The 24,157-nt window shown below is 40.2% G+C and overlaps 3 protein-coding genes and 1 long non-coding RNA gene across 5 annotated transcripts in view; 2 read left to right on the top strand and 2 right to left on the bottom strand.

Annotated features, from left to right (window-relative positions):
- UTP20 (UTP20 small subunit processome component) overlaps window positions 1-1,928 on the top strand; it is a 63,871-nt gene extending 61,943 nt beyond the window's left edge. Inside the window, exons 60-62 of the mRNA XM_069000996.1 lie at window positions 59-185; window positions 1,032-1,177; window positions 1,522-1,928. Coding sequence (XP_068857097.1) covers window positions 59-185; window positions 1,032-1,177; window positions 1,522-1,677 — 429 coding nt within the window. The 3' untranslated portion in view covers window positions 1,678-1,928. The remainder of the gene's footprint in view (window positions 1-58; window positions 186-1,031; window positions 1,178-1,521) is intronic.
- Window positions 1,929-2,398: 470 nt separating this feature from the next.
- Window positions 2,399-8,571, bottom strand: ARL1 (ARF like GTPase 1). The gene is made up of 6 exons (XM_069001021.1): window positions 8,288-8,571; window positions 6,333-6,470; window positions 4,972-5,053; window positions 3,858-3,969; window positions 2,971-3,149; window positions 2,399-2,778 (listed from the first exon to the last, which is right to left on the bottom strand). The coding sequence occupies exons 1-6, from the start codon at window positions 8,289-8,291 to the stop codon at window positions 2,748-2,750; spliced, it is 546 nt and encodes a 181-aa protein (XP_068857122.1). The 5' UTR covers window positions 8,292-8,571; the 3' UTR covers window positions 2,399-2,747.
- Window positions 8,572-9,407: 836 nt separating this feature from the next.
- The window catches only part of NUP205 (nucleoporin 205), a 54,058-nt gene continuing 39,308 nt past the window's right edge, over window positions 9,408-24,157 (bottom strand). The window contains exons 29-43 of the mRNA XM_069001007.1: window positions 22,382-22,652; window positions 21,843-21,941; window positions 20,323-20,471; window positions 19,402-19,593; window positions 18,553-18,674; window positions 17,330-17,468; window positions 16,988-17,114; window positions 15,863-15,939; window positions 14,898-15,026; window positions 14,251-14,377; window positions 13,341-13,507; window positions 12,814-12,937; window positions 11,920-12,048; window positions 11,127-11,200; window positions 9,408-10,034 (exon numbers count right to left, since the gene is read on the bottom strand). Coding sequence (XP_068857108.1) covers window positions 9,882-10,034; window positions 11,127-11,200; window positions 11,920-12,048; window positions 12,814-12,937; window positions 13,341-13,507; window positions 14,251-14,377; window positions 14,898-15,026; window positions 15,863-15,939; window positions 16,988-17,114; window positions 17,330-17,468; window positions 18,553-18,674; window positions 19,402-19,593; window positions 20,323-20,471; window positions 21,843-21,941; window positions 22,382-22,652 — 2,079 coding nt within the window. The 3' untranslated portion in view covers window positions 9,408-9,881. The remainder of the gene's footprint in view (window positions 10,035-11,126; window positions 11,201-11,919; window positions 12,049-12,813; window positions 12,938-13,340; window positions 13,508-14,250; window positions 14,378-14,897; window positions 15,027-15,862; window positions 15,940-16,987; window positions 17,115-17,329; window positions 17,469-18,552; window positions 18,675-19,401; window positions 19,594-20,322; window positions 20,472-21,842; window positions 21,942-22,381; window positions 22,653-24,157) is intronic.
- Window positions 18,613-22,404, top strand: LOC138103061 (uncharacterized). 2 transcript variants are annotated; one of them, XR_011147652.1, is made up of 3 exons: window positions 18,613-18,694; window positions 20,170-20,265; window positions 22,344-22,404. It is a non-coding gene; the product is annotated as an uncharacterized lncRNA (long non-coding RNA). The 2 variants fall into 2 exon arrangements; XR_011147651.1 differs by lacking the exon at window positions 22,344-22,404 and adding an exon at window positions 21,832-21,911.

The raw sequence follows: 24,157 nt of genomic DNA on the forward strand, positions 1-24,157 counted from the left end.
CAGTTAGGAAGTTTCCTTCCAGCCTTCCTTACTCCATGTCCCACACACTTATTTTCAGAGAAGCTGCATCTTTAAGTTCCTGGGAGCAATCTCGGTGGATCTGGGGCAAGACAGGATCAAGCCCTACCTTCCAACAATTCTCACCCCTCTGTACAGGGAGCTGAACAGCAACTATGCAGAGCAAGGTAAGGGATTTCCCTCACAGAGAGGAATGTGCATCATAGCTGTGCTTCAGTACAAACACCACCTGCCATTCCCTTTGTCTCAAGGTGTTGATACTGTAATCAGTAATTTCACCTACTTGCTGTCTAACCAAAACACCAGGAAGGGAGGAGAGTGTATGTCAGCTGAAATAGAAATCTGCATGTTCAGAGACTGGAATGAAGTTAGGCACGCTTCTGTGTGCAAGTGGGTAAAGCCTGAGCATGTGGTGTAGTGGGAAAAGTGTAGTACTCAAGGGTGGGCTCATGGTGGCAAGACTCATGGACTCCTTGCTGAGGAGAGGAACTTGGAAGAACTGTTTGAAAGACTGAGGGAAATATTTGCCTTGCTCTCCGTTTTCCCTTAGCACTTCTTTGTAGCCTTTTTTCACCCCCAATATAAATTTTTTTCACAGTGATTGTAGTTAATACATTGCCACTAATTAGTGATTCCCGCGATTAAGCCAGCCCTTGTTTTGCTTACCAAAATGCTGACTGACAAGGCTGGAATCATCTTTTATTTCCAACAAAGCCTATTCCACTAGAACCCTAGGTGGCTATATATAGAAAGTCACTTGTACTTCACCTTTGGGATGCTTTTATCCTTCAAAAAAATTTTTGCTTCTCAGAAGCATTATTTTTTGTTTGCTGGTTGAAAAGCCACTCTTAGTTCTCTGGGAAAGCTGGTGAAGAAGCAACAGATTTCACAGGCGCTGGTTTGGGCAAGGTCAATCAGTGCAGCCATCCTTTATTAAAGAAAGAGGAATCCATACTATGCTCTTGGCTTTCATTCCATATGCTGAAAAGATTAAGCCAGTTGTGTTTTAATAGATCCAACACTGAAGAACCTTTCCCAAGAAATCATAGAACTTCTCAAGAAGTTAGTGGGACTGGAGGCCTTTTCGCTGGCCTTTTCTTCTGTGCAGAAACAGGCCAACCAGAAAAGAGCAATGAGGAAAAAGCAGAGGGCTTTGCAGGTAAGATTCCACTTTCTCTTCTGAGTAAAAGAAATAGGGCTTCTCTAAAGGCTTGAGAGCTGCCCAGGGAGTTTGAGGAAGAACTTCATCTTGAATTAGGAGAGTTTAATCAGTTCATTTATGAAACTTCAAAGAAACTCTATGATCAGCCTCTTGGGCAGGTTCTGGCTGACAGCGATGCTTTCCTGCTTACCTGAAGGGCAGAGCAGCCTGAATACCCTCAGTTTTGAGGAACCTAAGAACATCCATGCATTGTCTTAGCAGCTACCAGCTTCCCAGGAAGTTCCTGGTGTTCACAGGGCCTGTTGTTGGTTGTAAATAAACAATGTACTATTTTCCCCTAGACTGTAGCAAATCCTGACATTGCTGCAAGGAGGAAGCTGAAGAGACACAAGAATAAAGCAGAAACCAGGAAGAGAAAAATAGAATCCCTGCGCCCTATGTACAAGGCCAAGCGACATCGAAGTCATGCACTGAAAGATTTGGCAATGGTGGAATGAAAGTGCTTTTCATTCCTGGAGGATTCATTTATGAAAAGTAATATCAAGCTAAAGAACTAAGTACTGTTTTAAAAAGTACTTGCATATTTTAACTGTATTTATTAGTATTTTTTATGTCCTCTTTTTCATCGAGGATCTTAAATAAATGCTGTTCAATTTTTTTCCAAACCTGTATATTTACCAGAGCATGTATAGTTGAATGGGCAACAGCTATGATATTTTATATTAAATTTTACTTCATTTGTAAGAAATGAGTTCTGTGATGACTGCATTCCTGCCCGTGAACACACTGGTCCCAGAGAGAAAAGTCTGCCTCCTGACTTTGATTTGGCCTTCAGTTTCTGCAGCTATACTGAGCTACTTACGTGTCACTTCTGGCTAAGATGAGAGTACAGGAATAACAGCTCATGAAGGTGGAAGTTAAATTGAAGTTATGGCCCTGGAACATCAGGGCAGTAGGGGTCTACTGAAGACTCTTATTTTCCTTTCAGACACCCACTGAATGCCATGTTGGCAGCCAGAGGTGCACTACTTGTGCTCTGTTGCTGTACTTCACTGTAACAGAGTGTCTGCACTGAAGGGTTACAAAGTAGAACAATACCAGCATAAGGAAACCTCTGCAGGTGTTCAGCTACGTGGCTGCTGAACTGGCAGCACTTGGACTTGTTTCTGTAAAGCAAGTGGCAAGCAAGCAGCCTCTAGCAAGCAACACGCCCCTGGGTATAGCTGACAGTTCCAGATTTTATTAGTGTTCTATCCACACCAATATGCTGGCCACCAAAACCACCAAAGGAAGGAGGGATGACAAAGAAAACCTATTTTCCCAGCAAGTAAGACTTTCATACAAATTAACATAAGTACATTCTTTAAACAAAAAGAAAGAAATGGAGTATGATAATGTACACAGACATTCACTTATTTCAGTTTTACAGTTCAAGAGAGGCATCCACATTACAGAAGTCAAATTCAAATCTGTCCTATTTACAAGTATCTGTGGCCTGAAAATACTTAACTGCAGAAAGGATGATGCTGGCTATAGCTGAGACTTCCTTGCACTGGTCAGTTTTGTATCACTGTCTGCTCTTCAAGGCCTCCACCAACCTAGGAACAAGGTTAAATCAGTTTACTGGAAAGTTATTTGAATTCTGCTGAAATACTTCCAGGAGAAAACCAGTCATTTTTCTAATGTGGACTCTTTTATCTCAGACCATCCACAAATCCAGTCTTATAAAAACCCCTACCAAATCTGTAAAATTAAGCCTATGAATGAAGCATAACTAGACTGGTACTCACCATTCCATTGCTTCATCAAGCCCCGTGCCTTTAGTTGCAGAGGTTTTGAATATCTGCCATTTTCGGTCCTTCAAAGCTGGTAAGCCAAGGGCATTTGCCATTTCTGTGGGAGTCATGGCCTGTTCCATGTCCTGTTTATTTGCAAACACCACCAAAATGGCTTTCTTCAGCTCTTCTTCCTAAAAGAAAGGGAAATCGTGGAAGTTGTTGCAGAGACTTCTACAGAATTTATTTAAGGAGAGAAAATCTGTATAATAAAAAGGAACTTCAGCAGCTCTCAATGATTTTGTTTGCTGATTTCTGTTCTGTAGAAAATTCTTCAGTGAAAGAATGGTGTTTATTTTCAATTCCAGTATGATACTTCATAGGGGCAGTTTCAAAACATGGCCAGTGCAAATTATGAAACAAGCTGGTAGTTGGATTTAACAAGGCACATTAAATGAGCTTGCAGGTATTTTGAGGGGCAGGGGAAGAGAGAGAAAGGAAGTGTTGCTCAACTCATCTTACTTATATTACCCTGTTCTACATATGTTCTTCAGCTTCAAAACATAGTAGGATACTAATTACTGTCAATCCTTCAGGGCCTGATTTTGCCACCACTGCAGTACTGAGCAGCTGTCCTGGCAGGCAAGTAAATTTTCATATGACCACAAGGTGCCATGAAATTAACTGCCCAGATAAAGCTGCACAAACCCATGAAATACCTGCAGAGTATTCAGTGCTTTTTCAGTCCAAAGTGGTGCACAGGCTATGCTGAGGGCTGAAGTTTCACAAGTGAAGTTGAGCTTCACTTGATTCACTGAATCAAATTTCACATTCACTCCAAAGAAAAAGTTTTAATTTCTCAATTTTTTTACTGATAACAACTGTCATCCTTGTTTTCTTACCTCTAACATAGCAACAAGCTCTGATTTGGAAGTGCCAATTCTGTCTCGATCGCAGCTGTCCACTACATAAATGACAGCATCTGTGTTCGAATAGTAACACCGCCAGTAGGGCCTGCAGAGGAGAGAGAAGTTCCAGTCATGTCATTTGCATGTAAGCAATTCTTTTTAGCCAGATAATTAAAAACAGATCACCCAGAGGAAGTAGAAACTGTCTCTAGGGTGAAAGACCCCAGGAGGCAAGTAGAAGACTTCTTCAGGAGACTTCAAAAATGAACAGACAATACAAATACTCTCCAAGGCAGGGGAAAAAAAAAAAGTCCAACCCAACACAAAGCAAATAAAAAGCAGCTTAAAAACAGGAAAAGAACAGAAATACTGGGGACAGATTTATTTGGGAATCAGACTGCAGGACATTAGGTCCACAACTGAGGGACAGGAAAGCATAGAAAGTTCAAAGATACAAGCATCTTCATTACAGTCACCAAGGAAGGATAACCAGAGAAATCTTAAATGACTAATTAATACAGGCAAGTAATTAACAAGGATAAAAACAAACCACCTTCTGCAGAATTACTGTACTGAAACTAAAAAGAGAAGGAACCTTTATCTCACTGACTGCACCTTCCTTCCTAACTAACTACGCTGCACCTTGCTATTGAGCACTGAAGAAGGAATCACTAAAGGATTGTACAGGGTAATGTACTGAATGTACAGGGATTGTACTGATAATAACTCATTACAAAACTTGTGAAGCTTGCTAAAAATTACTGTCTATACCTAAATCCAACTTCAATATTCTTAAGAGTGCAAAGCGAGGAAGTATCTTTTCGGGTTTTCATCACCCCCTCCACTCTTTTCTCAGAATGCTACTCAATTGCCTACTACACTGATGAATTTGTTTTTCAAAGCAAAACTGAATACAAATGAAAACGCTCACTTGGTTTTTTCCAATCTGTAGTGCATCACAAGTTTTACAAACTGAATTCCATCAGATGAAAATGCTTTCCTGAGAATGGGCTGTTTTTAAAACCAATTTGCACAAGTCCCTGCTAAGAGTATTCCAAGAACCTGGTGCTCTTTAGAGAAAGTTAATTGACTTTAAGAAATCTATTACCTTATGCTTGTCTGTCCTCCTAAGTCCCAGACTTGAAATTTCAGATTCTTGTAAGTCACCGTCTCAACATTGAAGCCAATGGCTGAAACAAAGTCAAACAATTTCACTGTTGGTGATTTTCCTGTTTTTCTGAAGAATACCACAACACTTAGTTTAAGATTTTCAAACCTGAAAATTCTCAGTAGCTGCACAATGAAGTTCATGCCCTTTGCAAAGTTACCCCAACAAACATGATTCAAAATAATGCAGAAATTTTTCTTCTTTGAACAATAAAAGCACATCGTAAACATATTTTAGAGATTTGTAACAAATGCTAAGGTTGGTAAAAATCCACAGCAGTGAGCCTGAAAGCACCAAAACAAACAGAGCAAGGGCTGAAGAACTGGCCTCCTGTGATAACAATGTACACAACTGACAGCAAGAGAGCACTAAGGAATGTGTGCTTCCTGTCCACACAAGGTCTGCACGCTCGTTAAGAACCACAGCAGAACCAACTTCTCAGCAGAGGACTCGATACTGATGTCTGGAAGATGGCAACTAGGCTGCAGTATCACATATGTCATTCCTTTTCCTGCCAGCCCAAGGAAACACAGCACAGGGAAGTGAACAGTGGGCATAGGCTGCTTAAAATTCATAGAGGGTGAAATAAGCAAAACCCTTGGGCAAAAAGAGTATAGCCCAGCAAATACTCTGCTGGCTTCTAAAAGGTAACAGAGGCCTGAGCAAAGTCAGATTCAGGAGGAACACAACAGACATGACAGGGACAGAAAAGTCAAGCATCCCTTGTCCTTCATGCTACACAGAGCAATCATGGCCAGAACACTTGGCCCAGTGTGTGTGGCTGCATGAATGCCAAGACAAGTGGTGAAATCAGCTACATTTTTTTAAATAAGCATCATCTTCTTCCATGAAACCTCACATTGAGTCTTGTTAAATTTTCTACAGAATGTAAGGTTAAATCATCTGATTTCTTCTTCTCCATGTTAAAAGTATTTATATAACCCTTGTCAAAAAAAAAGGTATGATTTACTGACACCATCCTATGTACAGCAACAGTGACCTCTGGAATTCACATAATAGCTATATTTGGAAACGAAGGAATTACGGCCTGCCAAATCATGCTAACAATCTTGAGGTCAAATGCTTTTTGCATTTTGCAGGGCAGCATAAAATATTCTTTTGTAATACTTTTATCCAAGAAAAAAATTCTTGGATACAGCAGTGCGAGGCTCCCACAACACAAGATCCTTTTGTTTATGAAGGAAGAGTACAGTAAGTTCAGCTGGCAAAGTTTATGTGTTAGAGCTACAGGTAAATCACAGGCTACAGGCAAATATACTCCCTGTGGGCAGATCACTTACTCGGAATGGTGGTCACAACTTCTCCAACTTGTAACCTGTAGAGAATGGTTGTTTTTCCTGCTCCATCCAGCCCCAGGATGAGAATCCTCATCTCTCGAGTTCCAAACAAACTGGAAAAGATGGTGGAGAAAAAGCCCCCTACAAAATGCAGAAGAGAAAGACATTTCAACGTCAGCCAGCTCTGTGGAGGACATGCAAAGGCAGTCATTTCTTACTGACTACAAGGTGCTTCTTTTCTTCACTGAAAAAAGACAAGTTCAGGTAGTTGCCCAGATGGCTGTGTGCTCAACTACATTATGTCCTCCTGGTTTATGTTGCCATTTTATGGTTCTATGGTAGCTCACTCCAGCAAATTATGTTGCAGCAGCATTAAGCTTTCTCACTGCAGTTACACTTCTATTTTTTCCTTTTCTCTCATTTGCCAAAATCTGAGTCATCTTCTTTTTTGCTTGCATCAGACTCTTATCTTTTCAGGGCCAGAGACTATACAAGGACTAAACGAAGCCTGGAAAAATTCAGCATCAGAAGATGTTTATGGTCTTCCATAGAACCATCCACTTCTTTTTTCTTAAAATTAGGTATAAATCAGTAAGTACATGTTAAATCAGTTCATTACAAACAGCAAAGCTGCACTAAATCAAGTACATTAATGCTACAGAGAAGTCTAGGAGCTGATTTTAAATGTCCTTCTCCTTTTTTTCAAAACTGGCTTGCCCCAGCATCTCATTTATTCTCTTAAATGCATGCTAGAGTACTTGTGGCCAGGCTAGTATCTGATTTATGCCTACTAGATTTTTAATCCTAGAAACAATACTAGTGTTCTAAGCCAGTAACAATTACATTTTTTCCAATGATTTTTATAACAAATATGTTACACCATAATTTTGTAAATACACCTAAAGCCTGCAAAAGATAATGAAACATCCAACAAGCCAGAATCACTGATGACACTGATAAATATATCAGAGACAAATTAAAGAAGATGTGCAACCAAAATCTTACTGAAAAATGTTTTGATAAAAATTATTTCCTGTGCCTGCCTGTCTAGGCATCTGTGATGCCTTTCCATGGAAAGGAGGGAGCAACGAGCTTATAGGAGCAAGCATGCTTATACTTCAGAAGGAATTCAGACTGATAACAGGTTGCTTTATTTCTTCTAAGCCCATCCCACCAGAGAAACCATACACACTACAGACCTGGAAAACAAGGAGAAGGTATAAGGGACCATCAGTTGCCAGTCTGCATAGTGCTGCTCATGGCACCTCCTATTGCCAGACAGGCAAATAACCTTAAGAGAACTCAGCTGGGAAAAGGTATTTCAACAGAAACATCACAAGTAGAAAGCTACCACTGGCTGCATGGAGGCCTAGGATTCGAAAATTCAGTCCGTAACTTTGCTTGCAGCCAGACACCTCTCACCCCCTCTTTTTATATGCTATTGTGTATGCTTTTCCCACACTAAACCACTGCTCAAACACCATCTACAATAAAACAGGTTCACGTCAATCACTTAACCCTCAGATTCAGGGCCTCTCTTAAATTTACTAGTCCGCAAGACCTTCTCTCCTCATTCACTCCTTATTAGCAGCCCATCAGAGACTTGATTCAGAGTTTAATTTTGCCAGGTGTCAGGAGTACAGAAGCATGAGGATATGACCGAACACACCCTCCCGCCGCTGCACGGACGATTCGCCATCGCAAGGCAGCTCCACCGCGGCCTCCGGGCGCTCCAGCGGCGGCTGCCCAGAACCGGCCCGCGGGCAGGGCCTGGCCCGAGCGCATGGGCGGCCCTCAGCCTCGGCCTCCCGCCGCCGGCGGGCAGGAGACCGTCCCTCCCCGCGGGAGGGCTCAGCACCGACCCGTCCGCCCTCCCCGCCACCCCCGCCTCTACGGCCGCCGGGAAAGGGAGTGAGGGACGGGACCCCCCGGGCGGCCGCGTCCCGCCCGCTCCTCACCCATGTCGAGCCGCTCCGCCGGCGCTGCGGCCCGCCCCGCTCCGTTGCCCTCGCCGCGCTGGCCCTGCCGCTCCGCCCGGCTCCACGTCGAACGCCGCGGAGAGTAAACAACGCGCTCCGCGCCCGCCCCGCCGCCGTTTCGGCACACGGAGCCCGGCAGCGCCCCCGGCCAGCAGGGAACGGTCTGAGAGCGGGACCCTCCCCGCGCCGTCCCTGGACACGCCCGGGCGGGAAGGGGAACGGGGAGAAAGGTTTAGGGAACAAAATCCGCAGCGCCGGGGCCAGCGCCTGACGAATCTGCGGCGGCGGGAGCGCGCGGGGAGGGGCGGGGCCCGGCGGCGTCACCGGCCCGGGGCCTCCCCGCTGCCACCGCAGCCCGGCAGCACCGAGAGCCTCCTGCCACAGCGCGGCCCGCTGCGAACCGCGGCCTGCGTTACAGAGGGGCCTGGAGGCCTCGGAGCCAGCACAACGCCCACATCAGGGTATTGGATTAGGGCTTGGGTATCTCCGAGAGTGGTGGAGACACAAGGAAAACCCTGGTGAAACTCAACAGCCAAAGTGCAGCTGGGTAAAACATTAATACCAAGCTGCTCCTATGGAACAGCTAACAAGCCACGCCTGACAGCAGCGCTGGCATCACCCCTCCGTAAAAATGATGTCATCCATGTGATTAGGCTGTGCAGATTAGTAAATATAAAATCATAAAAAATGTTAATGATTATGTAACGAAAACTCAGAGGAAACACAGTGTACAAGGCACATGTGAACGAGGCCGTAAGTCTGACTGAGTTAAGGGAGAGGTGCAACAGAGCACTTGTCAATAATCAATGATTATGCTTTTTTTAATAGCTTTTTTCCAGAAGATACAAGGAGAGATGAATGTTTCATAGGAGAACAATCTAACTACAGAACCAACCTACCATTCACGATTGCTGGCTTCCTCCCCATGCGCTTTATTCTGTCTTTATACTTGTGTTGCAGCAAGAAAAGCACAGAAACCTTTACTTCCCCACCCATAAGAACCCAAACCTCTAGCCCTCACCTTCCATGACTTTTATCACTTTTCTCATTTTAAACTATTTCAAAGAGAAGCAGCTTGTACTTCTTTCAGCTGAAAAAACAGCAGGACAAGGGGGAGCAGAAATTAGCAGTTCACGGTGCAAAATGAATATAAAATCCACACCACAGTAATCCATCTGCAAGTAATGAAACATGAACCCTATGGTTTCATTAAATCTGTGTGTGAAACAGGAACAACACAGACAAAGATGTTTTAGTTTTCTCTGAAAGCATCAACAAATGTAGTATCATCACAGCTGCAGAACTTCCTGTTTCTTTGATATCCTCCATTAGAATTCTTTCTTGCTTGAAACTTTACATTATTCATAACTCAGTCAAAAACAATCCTTTATTTTTTATGTCAAGTTGGGAGCAGTAGGAAAGAATACACAAAACTCATCCACAGGGATAAAAAAAAGTAACAAAATAATTTTGACAGTATTTAGAAAATGCTTGATCTATAAAATGCGACGGATCCAGAAGGCCTGCCCTAGTACACTGCTTCACTGGGCAAGCAGCATGTATCAAGAGTCTTTTAGGTCCTTGATATCCTTAGGAGACCACGGATACGTCTAACGAGAGCTTGGATAAAGGTGTATCGGGAGCGAACCTTGGAATATAAACCTTCGATGTCCAGAAGCTTCTTCTGCAGAGATTCACCAAAGCTGTTCGTGGCTTCCAGCTGGAGCTGAGAAACAGAGATTTGATGCAGTCATCAATACAAAAATCTTCTCTTCCTGAAGTGCCTGCTTATCGTCCACTGCCTGTCATCCCCTTCACTATGATTTATTCTCTGACCTGCTTTCCAAAGAATGGGGTTTTCTAACTTCTCTAGTAAGTACTGCTTATTCTGTTTTAAGAATTATTGGTTATAATTCAGCTTCTCCACTTATAGTCATACAATCACATCTTCCAATTAAAATTTTCCTAGTCCTTTAAGGACTCTTTAGAGAGTCCGTGTGCACCAACAACGTTTTTTCATTTATGCATATGTAAGAGGTGACTGAATTAGCTACATTCTAAGTATTTTACCAAGATGATATTGTACAGTTTGCTTTTGAACAAATTAAATAAATGACAGATACCTCATCACAAAACACACAGCAATTTTTCTTACAATTCTAGATCTTATAAAGGTACTTGAGACTGCAGTTTTGACAATCAGGGTTTTTTTTTTCCTGCACAGTCATAGACATGTCAGTGGGATTTATTAATAAATATCTTTTTTTCCTGCCACCTGTGCATCAAATTTACACAAACTATTAAACTGCTGTGTAAGTGGAAATTACTTCTGTTCTAGCATTCACATTTTATAGTCTCCTCAATTCCTGTTACCCTTTTGATCTCATTTCTCTATAGCCTAGCTAAAGCTGACCTGTAGTGAGCAGTTGGAGGACCACAGAAAATTGGGAAATTTGCCCTCATGTTGCAGGTCTTTCAAGGACAACTGGTGTTTTCAGAAAGCTATTATTAAAAAACCACCATTTGACTGGTTGGTAAGAGAAAAAGAATGATTACTCTATTTTGTAAGTATAGTTCATTTTTTACTTAAAACTCTGTATTAAGATTTGAAGATACATGCACAGCAGCACAAGTGCCACCTATTTCACAATATCTTCCAGAACAATTTTGTAATGCCTCACTAATCCTAAATGAAGTTATGTGCTGTTGGTGTTCCTGCAGGTTGTTCAGAAGTGGGACAACAGCAGTCAGACTGCTCCCAATAGCTGCATGGTAACCAGGAGCATTCTGTACCCTGCAGCCGACTGTCACATCTCACCTGGTCTATATCATGCTGGCTCACTCGATTCAGTCCACTACTGAAATCCAAGCTTGGCTCTGAGCCAAAGGAATCTGGCAATAGAAAACAAGATGTTAAAATTATGTTGGCTACTCCACACTATCTCGGTATCAAGTCATATAACAAATTTAAAACAGTGTTCCAATTTGGTCCAAAAGTAAGCTTATGCATTAGAAATTACACTAATTTTTTGACTTAAATGATTTAGAGAAAATACATAAAGAGTGAGTCAAATAATTTTGATCACACAACATGGCACTTTAAGCAAAAGACTCTTCCCCAAATCCCCTCTCCCTGATTTCCTTCCATTTTTCTTTTTTTAAAAAAACATTCAACGAACTTAAAATCTTCTGGTGACTCAATGATGGCTATAATTCTAAACATACTTCTAAAAGCACCAGTATTAACTTTATTTCTTAATTTCATCTTAGATTATTATATTGAAATATTTTCCTATAAACTATTTTGGATCACTGATCTGATTATATTAGCTGAACTTCACTTTGTTTTGCAGTTTGAAGAACAGAAATTAAAAAAAAATAGTTACTTTTACTTTCCTTTAGAGGTTATTGGTAGTACACAAATCCCAAAAGTCTGTGAGTAAACATTATCAGTATTGCCAATTCTACAGTGGAATATCCAAAGGTGTGCCAAATCCAAATAAAATCTCTTTTATTAAATATAAAAGGCAAGACATTACGAGTAGCAGATCAGTTTTAAAGCTAACCATGAGAAGTTATTCAAAGGCACTCTGATGTTTGAGAAATTTTACCTTGCAGCCTTCCTTTCTTAAATGACATCCTAGAGGACAGCAGTGGGTCTTGGGAGTCAGTGGGTGTGCAGTGCAGTAGGTAGTGTTCCAGATGGCGCCAAAGAATGAAGAGACATATTTCTATAATATCTGCAGACACATCTCAGTGAAGGACTCCAATTTGATTGTCTTTGGGTTGTACATTTACTCTATGAGCATATTTACACACTTGGAAGCAGCTGAAGATGTCAGCTCAACCACCTGTCACCTCCTCCACTGTCACAGCCCAGTGATGGATCACTCATGTGGTTTGTAAAGGTACCTCAGCTGCAGCCAGTGAATTAAAGCTGAGATTATAAAGCTAGGGATGGCAGTAACATCTTTGCTGATAATGGCCCAGTGTGCAAGAGCACATCTTTCCCAAGGGAGGTTGCAGAGGAAAATTCTGATCTGTTGAAGACAATTCTTTTGTCCATGACTGGTTATTTCCATAGAATTACTGATGTTTATGAGATTCAGGTTTATGCCAGGTTGACTATAAGGCTAGAAACTCCTATTATGATAGGCACATCAAAATTATTTTTCTGAGTATTTCTTCCACCACACTTGGACATGTGTGAATGTTTAGGAGGTCTGGATACTAAACTGAAGAGCTGGGCTGTAACAATTCCTTTATTATCATGCTGCAGAAAGTCCTAGCAGGGTCTCAAAATGGGAATTACCAACTTGAAAACACTCGTATTCTAGTAATAGCGGAGCAATACCCTCCTAAGTTAATTGTCAGTATTTCAAATTTAGTTTTTGTAAAAAAAATTTGCTCAAAGTGGTCAGAAATCCAGGTAAAAAAACCCTGCTTCTATCTCTCTGCTTTTCTGGAGCATCACCTTGAGGGTCATTTCAATTTTAGAAGGATACAGGAACAGAGGGAGAGCAGCTTGGCTCGGTTATTTATTAGCTTCACCAGGCGCCGCCTTGCCAAGACATATTTTTGGGAAGTGGAAATCTTGTCAACCCCAGCTGGCATAACTGACTGACACAACTGTAATAGGAAGAGAAAAAACAGAAAGACTGTAGCAAATCACAAAACATCAGGAAAAATAAATAAGATTACTTATTAGTATCTAGAGCTTTCTTGTAAGCTACTATTTCTTTAAAAACCTTGCTCTCTATTTTGAATTTGCATAATCTTGCTGACCAAAAAATGGAAAAATGAAACATATCCCCAAGCAACTACAATGAAAATCACAACTTTTACAAAGTTAAGCCAAATATCTTCCCCTTAAGTTTTAGATCACTCATTCTATGGACCCCCTTCACCAACAGTAGAAAAGAATATGCACAAGAATGGAACTACTTGCTTATCTAAGAAGCTTTGGAGCCTTTGTTACAGCTATGTCCAAGTTACTACAATACAGAGACTATGGAGTCAGAAGAACAATTACCTCTTTTATTTCATCTGGCGGCAGTTGCTCCACATTTTGCAGTTTGTTAACGCTCTGACGATGGCTGTCGTAGTAACTGAAGAAATCACTAGTGCTCTGTTTCAGCAGGTAGACAATAATGCCCAGGCCAGGCAAGTGCCAATACGGGACCACTGGTGCTTGTGTATCTAGACAAGATGTTGAAGATAAAAAAACAAAACTAAAAAACCCCAAGAAATCAATAAGGTATGCTCTCTGCCAATAACCTAGTGAAAGACATGAAAGCACTGGCAAGAATATTTTGCACTTAGTTCACAAGTAACATAAATGGAAGTCCAGGCAAAAAGTTCTGTAGGTGCAGTACTAAAAGGCAGTCAGCCTAGTGCAGTACTGAGTGTAACATGTAAAATATAACTCATTTAGAAGACTTACTATCTACATATTTTAGCCATTCAACTGTATAATGACACAGTGTAAACTCTTGCCATGTGTTATAATAGAGTTCCAGTCAGCATCAAAACACATCTTACATGTCATGAATGAGGTCCTAGTTTAAAATAATGTAATCCAGCACAGGAGCTGAAAAAACAAGAAATCTTGACCTTCCCCTGTCTTGTGCTATTTATTTACATACACACATATCTTTTCTGACATATATATTTCTGAGGCTGTGAATGAAGTGAATAAAAAAATAATTTTTAACTAATTTTAACTAATAATTTAATTAATTGTTTTAACTAGGATTAGTTTCCTATTTGGCTTAGTGCAAGGCTGAACAAGCATGGATTCCAGAATAAGAGAGCGAGCAGCTACAGTGTTGGCATAAAGTGACTTCAAGAGTATGTGAAACTACAGTCTCTGGTTCATTATTTTGTAGTAGCCCAAATGTCACAGCGTTCAGTCTCATAAAACAGCAAGTCAAAAATCTCACCCTGCCGAGGCCCATCTCGGTTGGTTGACTCAGACAGGCTGGGAGTAAACAGACAAACAGTGTGCTGAAAACTGGGGGCGCTTTGCAACATCAGTGACTCGCAGTATTCCATCACGTTTGCACAGATCTGCCAACAAAGGAAAAAAAAACCCAGCATGTCAAATTTTGAACATTAAATTTTACATGGAAAAATATCAGTGAACAACATGCTTTGCTCCTCTCTTCTCACCAGAATGTGACAATTCTATTTTCTCATCAGTAACAGACTCTCTTCTACTTCAAGTCTAAGACTTGCAACTTTGCCTCCTTCCCTAACTTGCTAGCTAAAATTTCTGGATAATTTTAAGTCCCCTTTGGCTCTAACTTAGTGTTAGCCATTGCCCTCTATATCCAGCTTTCATTTTGAAAATTTCTGATCAATTTAAGCCTTCAAAATTCACAGAGTTTGTACCCAAACAATAAAGGTTTCTAATGCAAATGTAAGTAAACACATTTTCAAGGGTTACTTTAAATAAAATGTGGAATCCTATACCTCACTAAAATCAGTGTAGAGCATTACCACTATCATATGAAATTATGGTAATTAAACAAATCTGCACAGCAGGTAAAACGTTGAGACTGAAGGCTCTAGCAGCTTGTGTCCTTACCTGTTGCATGGCCAACTCGATTTCATCCCTCTTGTTCACTCTGTCTCCCGCTGCGTTATCATCTTGCAGCTTGAACTGGCGAAGTCTGTCTGATCCTCCAAAGCGACTCAGAAGTCCTAAGCACTGGCGCTGCCGTAAGGAATGAACATCTAAATTAGCATCACAACAAATGACGTGCATTATTCCTTTCACTTAAGTGATACGTGTCCCTTAAAACACAGTATGAAGAAAGCAATGCACATAAAACTTCTAGCACTTTGTAAACAGAATTTAAATTTTTAGTGTTTTAACTTACTTTGATTTAATTTAGAAATTATTGGCCCCCTAAAACACTGCCAATGAGAAATGAATGCAATTCACAAATGCCCAACTTTGTCTGATGCCTCTTGCAGACTATTATACAGACTACTTTCAATGACAGTTGAGGTTTACCATTCCCACACCTAAAATACCTTTACCTATATAGACAAACAAAATCTGGTAAGTCCCTTAAAAGCAGAGTACAAAAACTAATTCAGTAGGAAAGAAATAAACCACTAGTGTGTCTGATACACCAAACTGTTGAGCTGGAGACATGCTTATGGCCAAAGTGGTAACAGAGTATTTCTGCATTGGTTCACATGCTTTGGTGTTGACTTCACATTCTTCTCTTCACATAAGATGAGCCCTACACCAGGAAGGGAAACAAAGTCCCTGATGCAACCCTGATGTTGCCAAATGTTATATTTTCTACTGGATGGGGAAGTGTGGGAAGACAACAAAAACCAGACCACGAAAACCCCATCCCACTCCCACACAAACCATCCCCACTCCCACAAAAAACCCCAAACTACTACACATTATTCTTGATGCTGGAAAACATCCCTTTCCTAACTGCTACTACTCAGAGTAAAAAAAAAACAGGAAGAAACACATCTAGATAGCCAACTCCAAAAGGACAAGGGTTAAATACATGACTTTATTACCTGAAATCGCCCTATGTGTCCTTGTAGCTCCATCTGCGTCCCTTCATTAACATCCATGTCCAGCTCATTTAACACTCCTGATAAAAGATATAGCCATTAAAAAACTGTTTGTTTGGAGTTTTTTAAACAGATTTATGCAGTGTATACCTTTAAATACAAGCATTGATCAGAAATACTTCAGCCAAACATACAACTTGTATTTTGCATATTTTTTGAGCAAAACATTTAGATATGAATGAATGCAGCTACCAGGAGATGCACGAGAGCGTGTAGCTTACTGTTCTGGTAAGTAATCAAATGGGGGTAAGGGGGAGGAGAGGCTGGCATGGAAATAGCAGCTGTTGTGCAAAGCTCTGTATACTGTACGCAGAGAAGCACTTGGGCTTAACCTACAGCCCTGCACTCCTTTCTGTTGTGGTCAGACATCTCTCCTGAACAAAGCAAGCCATTGAATTAAAATAGAGAAGTTATTTTGAACTAGTAAGCATGCAGAAGAAATCACAATATCCATCACAATAATTATTAGCCCTTATTAGATGTAATAATAATATATTATTATATTATAATAAAAATAATTATAAATAACAATTATATTTTACGTTAATTATATGTATTATATATATACAATTCGTAGTAGTAGTAAGTCACCCAAGAGAAATGTCAGTATGCTGATCAGCAGTGCTTCCCCCCTGGAAGCTTTATTTTTTAAAGAAATAAAACCAGAGAAGAAATTTAACAAAATATGGGTATGCAAACAATTTTCTGTCTTAATTTCCTCAGTTACAAAACTTACTGAATAAAAATTCTTTTTTGAAGACACCACAGAAACTTTGAACACTTCTATTTGCAAGTCACCTCCAAGACAAAAAGTACTTAGTGTAAGGTAGAATGAGGAAAAGAAAATGGAAAGTCAAATACATATGGATAAGAGCACTATGTCTATTGCAAATCCACCATATTTACTTCAAGAACAATTATGTAACATTTCCCTATTTTTCTCAGGGCTCTACATGTCAAAAAAGATCTGTATTGTCATAGACATTCTCTTCTGTCTTACTGTTTCTTTACAGAAAAAGCCTGAGATTCATGCAGATGGGGCTGAGACTTCAAAAATGCAGTTCCTACCAGGCAAAGCTGCCTTGCTGATTATTCCTGTCAGGGAGGCCAGCTCCTGGAGAGATCCAACACTTACATCTTGACACCTCAGGATTGCCTGGATAGTATCTGAATGGGAAATTAGAAACTGCAAAACCTGCACCACAAGAAAAAAAGAGCAAATATGAATTTGAAATATGAAATTTAACAGTAAGCAGAGAGGAAGCAATGCTTTTGAACAATTTCAAAAGACCTCCTGTACCAGTGATTTAAAAAAAACCGAAACAACAAAACTTACTATCAGAGCAAAGGCACCTATAATTTCTTTGAATGAGCAATAGCAGTGATATTCTAGCATCTTTTGGAACTTACCTGTCCTGCTGCTTGCAAGTGTTGTGCCATGCTGGATGTGAGAATCACTTGGCACAGTTGAAGAGCTGGAAGAAGAATCTGGCGATAACGTTCCACTGGAGCAGGAATGAAGACTGGGGGATCTCTCATTGCATACATTCTTAGGAGGTTTAAAAAGAAGGGAGGAAAAAAAAGAAAGATAAAAGAGTGCAAGAAGAGTGAAATCTACTAGTGAAGTAGAGCCTCAGCCTACAGTCACTCCCTAAGAGCCTAAAAGCATACTTCAGTAAGAGGTCTGGACTTGAACTGAGTTTATATTGGAAAAGCAGCACATTTACAATACAAAGCTACTGCCAGACATTTTCTTTAAGCTGGGAAAATTACTTATTTGTATTATACTACACTAAACCAGATTACTTTGTTGCAGAAATACGATACCTGCTCACTGATATACAACAACTAAGTATTCTCAAATATTTTAGGAAGAGCTGTGCTTAATTCTAGAGTAACTGCTAAATACAGTCCTCTACAAATGTCCTGTAGGTTTTATACAATCCTTTAAGTCTAATTGGAACTTTCAAATAGTATACCTTGTCTAAGTCTTAAATTTTTCCCAAGTGTTTGAACTCCCAGTGTGTCACTAAGAACTGTACGTTTAAAACGGGGACCACGGCTTGAAATCAACCCAGGTAATTTCCCCAAAATATGGAATCTCCTTCTCTGAGATCTTCTCAATCACCTCACAATGACTAACGTGGCAACACATCAAGAAACCTGCCAAGCAATATATAACTGTGAATATATATATATTTTTTAAACACATCATAAAATATTTCTGAAATAGCATTTAATTCACTGCTCTCTCAGTGTTTTATGGGTGAGGACAAACTGCACTTCACCAGCTGCAGAGCCCCCAAAATAAGTTTACAGTGTAAGCTGTTTCTCAAACATTACAGTATAAGTTATTTCATAATAATACATTAATCATTTTCATCCAAGCTATCAAGTAAGTTTTTATGTAGTCTAAGTAATTAGCATGCAAGTACAACCTCATACCCAGTTATCTGAAATTTTTCTCTCAATAAAATGTAGCTTTAAACTGAACTGATAGGTTTAGGAAAGACACACACACAAAGAATAAACCCACAAATCATTACTCAAAAATCATGAGGCTATAAAAAGATGTGATGTGCTTCCAAGAAGACCATTATGGTTTCATCATCAGCCAGAGACCCAACACTTACCCCTGATGGTCTGTTTCAGGTCGCATGTCATACACTTGGCACTGTGCCAGCCGCACAATCACTCCAGACCGCAGCAGCTCTAATGCACCTTGCTGACTTTTAGCTATTCGAGTGAGGAATGCCTACACAAGAGCAGAGAAGGGTAAGTTTTGGAGATGCACAATGAGACTTATAATGTCTATTTTCTCACTCTTTCTCACTTGATTTTAGAGTCATTTCAAATATATCATTTTAGTAAAATACCGTTAAGGAATACCTTCAGTGCAGGTAGCTCAGTGTGTAGCTGCAGACTGAGCTCTGGGTGGCAGAAGCCCCAGGCAAGAGCCTGTGAACTGCCCACCCTTTGCAAAACAAAGGGCAGGAGCGAACCTCAGAGACACTGCAGGAGATGAGGACTCAGCTGGAAGACCCCAGACTCACAGATTGTGAGGGTATAAAAGCCCAGGGGTTCCTTTGTTAAGGTTTCCTCCTCACAGGCACCAGCTCGAGCTCTTATTCTGTTGTTGCACCATGATTAAATCATTTTAAGGATCCGTATGTCTGAGACTGCCCTGGGAAACCTGGAGTCAAACCAGTAAGGAAACCTGGTCTGACTGTGAGGGGGGGGGGGGGGCAGGGAGCCAAGCAGGGCACCCTTTGGTCACTGGAGCCACTCTCTGTGAAGGAGCTTTGGTCCTAGCAGTTAAAATCTCTGGTGGTGCAAGTGTGACTTGCCAGCGTGCTCCTGAATGGTCAGACAGGAAAGTTTCCTTAACAATATCTCTGAGTACAACCAATGCAAAGTGTAGACAAACAACTTCTACTAAAAAATAAAAAATAAACATAAAACCATTTCTGAAGTACTATTACCATTTTGGACTCATAGGTGTACAGAGCCTTAAGCAAAGGGGGCTGAGGTGTGAGCAAGCTCTGAAGAGCCAGATCATCATCTGCTAGGCTATCCACAAGCACCTTCAGGTAGCCACTGTTGGAGAGATACAAGAGCCACTGCTGCTGCTTGTCTACTGAAACAATGTGATCAAGTAAAGCCAATGCCAGCATCTGGGAGGAGGGAAGAAAAAAAAAATAAAAACAAACACATCAAAACAGAATTAAATCTATGAGATCAATGAGATTTTTAATAAATACCTAGAAATGCGAAATGCTAAGCAGTTTCTTCTAATAGCTTCTTATAAGCAGAATGCATTTCTTCACTACAATTGCAATCATTTATGTGAAAAATATTTTAAGATTTCTTGACACTAGTATAGTATGAGCCAATTACCTTTCTCAGCTTTCTTTTAAAAGACATTACAGATATTGTTGACCAATAACTAAGCCAAAATATTTTAATGAAGTATTGCCTCAAGCACAATTACTATTTAAAACTAGTTTGCCTTCTGACTAGATTCTCATCTACTGGCTACTATCAGAAATTACTTTCTCATGAAGTCATCTTCCCAATGTAAGTAAATAAACTGGGAAGTCCATGACTTAAAAATGCTCACAAACAACTGTCACAGAGGTCCCTGCCTGCCTCTTTTGCAGCAGAGCTTTCTACCCTTATTTTTAAACAACAGGACACATAGCCTTGTTGAGAAAAAAATTCATATGCATGTATGGCTCTACTTTCAACAGCTTGAAGAATGAGTGGGAGGACAGAAACATGAAACAGATTCAGTATCGACAAAAATGTTCTCATTCTACCTCTTGAAATTTCCCATCTCTGCACAGGTAAGATGTTCTTTAAAGCAAACAGAACAGTAGTTTTAAAAGAATAGATTCATTTACCCGGCCTATCTCATGGCCATCACAAGCATCCCGGCAGACCACCTCCATCAGAGCTGCCCCATAACTCTCAATTGTTGCCATATTTTCCCGTTGCAATTTACTAAACACATCTTCAGGAGCTGTCAAGTGCTCCCACATAGTTTTTTTGGCTGTAAAAAGCAAATAAAACAAAAAATGAAAAAATTCAAAGACAGGCATCTTAGCATTAGCTTAGCTACAGTTGGTGCTACATTCTTCAAGGCATTCTCTCTACCTTGCAACAGAATGCCCCAAACAACAGTCAAGAGTTTTTAAATGAACTACAAATGTTCTACAAATCCATCCTTCCTTGAATATCACACACCAGCCAGAGCAAAAAGTGTGTGCCTGTATACATACACCACCCTAGGAAACAGTCTGCTTAAAATAATTCAAACGTTCAGTACTTATTGCATAGAAAAACTAACAGGCCTAAAACTGGAAGTGTTCAAGGCCAGGTTGGATAAGGTTTTGAGCAACCTGGTCTGGTGTCCCTGCCCATGGCAGGGGGTTAGAATGAGATCATTTTAAAGGTCCCTTCCAACACAAACCATCCTGTGATTCTATGAACTTTCAAGTGGGACCAAAGCATTCAGTTTGAGCAAAGTAAACAAGGTAACTTGAACGGGACAGAATGAAACCAAAGTCAGTAATAAACTACAAAGGGGTCCTAACAAACTCATAGGTTGTTTTTTTTCCTTTTACTACTGTAGCTAGAAACAGATCTACAGACCAAGTAAGAGTCTGTATGCAGGTACTAGCCCCAAGATTTTTTTTTCAACCCTTGTCTGAACTCTAAGATTAAATAATTATTAGAAACACTAACAATGCAAGTATTTAGGCCATTCACAGAGAGAATGTGGTATTTACCATAAGCACTCTCAGACAAACAGCAACTCTGGTTGGCTTATTTTTTGGGGAGGGGGTGGTGGTGGGGTGTGTGTGAGGCTTTTTTGAGGGGGATCTTCAGACAAAGGAAGAGAAAGGGTATGAAATAATCCTTGGGGTTTGTTTTGAGGGTTTTTGTGTGGTTGGTGTTTTGGTTCTTTTTTGCTTTGGAATTTTTTTGTTTTGTTTTATTGTTTTGGGGTTTTTTAAATAGGATCACTGTGGTATGAGTGTGCATAAAGATGCGAATGCAATATATTTCTACTGCTGGACCTACTTGAGAGCAGTTAGTTACAAGTCATCTCCAGTCCTTTGACAGTCTTATAGCTATGATGCATAGCTGTAAATGGACACAAATTAAGTATTCTCTTTAGTGCTAGAGATCAGAAATTTAATATTCTCATCCAGAACAACAGATTTTGAATGCATACGCAGCTAGACAGGTCAGAATATAAGATAAGCATTGTTTAGCATAAGCAATTAATTTTAGAGGCTCTTGGAGCAAGATGTTTTCCATCTATTTCCAGAAGACAATTCAGCATGCAGAAACTGTACCATCCAGGGTTTAATAACAGCTTATTTTTTGCTCTTTTCCAAATACAGTTGGACCATACCTGCTTCTAAAGTGTCTGGTTCATCTGGTCTCTGGGCAATTTGCAAATAATAAAGCAGTGATCCATAAAGGTGTGTCCTCACTCTCTGGAAGCCACCACCTGTTAACAAGAAACATTCACAATTAGAAACAAACAAATGTAAATTCCATAACACGATCTTCCACTAGCACTTAATTTAACTTTCCTATGGCAGTGCTGGCAGAAATAAATAAAACAACTAGACTCCTTAAGGTAAAGTTCTACTGTTTGCATAACAGTGTATTTATGAGTAAATTCAGCAAGTTTATGCTGTTCCAAAAGAATGACAATATGAAATTCTCTTTAGTCATTTACATCTTTCTCTTCTGTCATTCAGATTTTTTTTTAAAGTGTGTTATTTTTTTTTGTTAGTAACATCACTTATATCTATACTAATCATGTAAGATCCATCTAATTGACTGTAACAAAAATCTTCACTGCACTGTCTGAAAGCAGCTCAGCCCATCTTTTTACTCTTGGCAGTTGGAATTCATGCACACACCCTGCAAAAGTCAACACACCTGTTTTCAAAATGAAATCCAGCAGCTTTTTTAAGATGATGTGGAGGGAGGAGTCACCAATGGAAGCAAAACCCATGGATATGCTCTCAGAGCCAGGTGATGAGGTGAAAGAACCATCCAGCATCAAGACGTACTGGGACTGTCCTGCCACAGGGAGTGCAAGTGGCTGTTTCTGCTCCGTTTTCACAGACTGGCTCAGGTGGGCAGTCAGGGTGAACACAGCCCCTGCCACCACTGGCATCAACTCCTGAGCTGCATCATCATCAAGGATCTTAACACAGAAGAAGGAAGAAGGAAAAAAAAAAGGCAAAAGAAAAAAAAATGTTTAAAAGTGCCTGATTTCATGAGTTATTAAAGCAATTAAATTAGCTTCTCACAACTATTTAGTATGCATAAGGATTTCATTAACATGACAGTATTTAAAACACATCAAAATCAGTAATGTCAGAAACTTGTTCAGAAACCTGAGTTGAACACATTTTAATTGAGAAGACATTAGCCTTCTGGTTTTCATTTACATAAATCACAGGCAGGCTGATAATCAAATCTGGATGGCAGAAAGGGAAGGAATGTGTTGACATTTGAGATGCTTTATTAGTAAAATATCTAAACCTAAGCTAGGGAAGGAACAACTGGCTTTACACATATTTTATTACCATTTAAAATGTGAAGGTACAACTTAAAAAATCCAAAGGGTTGAGTATCCAAGAAGTATTAAGACAACATGGAAAAATACTAACAAGAAATTTGCATGTGCTATTTTTTTCACCCTTATTTAAAAGGTAAATCTGGTATCTTTATCACTAATACTGAAGGAGCCTTCCTTTTAAGCAATATAATCATTTTGAACAGTAGTTCAATTATTTTCAATAGACAGTAACAATTTCTTTTCTCAAATTCAGAAAAGTCTTCACCAAACTGTTACAGAAAATTAAGTCTGTAATTTCCTCTTGTCTTGGGGTGACGTTATGATGTGTATCCCATATCGCTGCCTATGCCCAAAATTAATTTTTGTGCCTTTCTGTGCCTCTAAACTGAGCCTGAGAGGGGGAAGGAAAAAACTGAGCAAAACTTTTTCAGGGCAGTTTGCAGCTTGTTCAAGGTCACACAGAGATAGCAGGTTTTTTTTTCAGCTGCGGGAGGAGAGCGAGGAAGCACCCGGCTTGCTGCTTTCCAGTCAGCTTTTGACCAGTTGTTTCAGCTTCTTGTTCTCCGGAGAGAGAGAGACTGAGAGCTGGACTTTGTTTTTCCTTCTCTGGAATTCCGGATTTTCTCCCTTTTATACTGGACTGTTTTTTTTCAACCTCAGAGCACATCGGGAGGACTTTCCACCGGGCACAGAGGGCCTGGCCCTGGCCCAAGCCCCAGCGCCGAGGAGACCAAAGGGAGGACTCTTAACACTTTCCCAGGTTTTTTTTTCCTCCACAGTGAAACATTTTATTATTTAGCCTTATTTTCCTTTTCCCGTGTGTTTGGTAAATAAATAGTTTTATCTTCTTCACTTTCCTTCGAGGAAAATTTATTTTTTCCCGAACCTGGGGGGGAAGGGGTAGCTGTGCCTTCTCTCAGAGGATATATTTCTAAATTTGGCCAAACCGGAACAAATTTAGTGGCGCCCAACTGCGTGGCTCGAAGGAAAGTGAAAAAACGGTGCTAATTACATTTTGGTTTGAATTTGCTTATTCTGTGTTGGGGTAAAGTAATCACCATGGTGGTTGAGTTCATAATGTCTCTCTGGCTTGATGTACTCATGTCTTTTTGGTCCTTAGGCTTCAT

The sequence above is a fragment of the Aphelocoma coerulescens genome, chromosome 1A (genome assembly GCF_041296385.1).
Source record: "Aphelocoma coerulescens isolate FSJ_1873_10779 chromosome 1A, UR_Acoe_1.0, whole genome shotgun sequence".
Taxonomy (NCBI): Eukaryota; Metazoa; Chordata; class Aves; order Passeriformes; family Corvidae; genus Aphelocoma; species Aphelocoma coerulescens.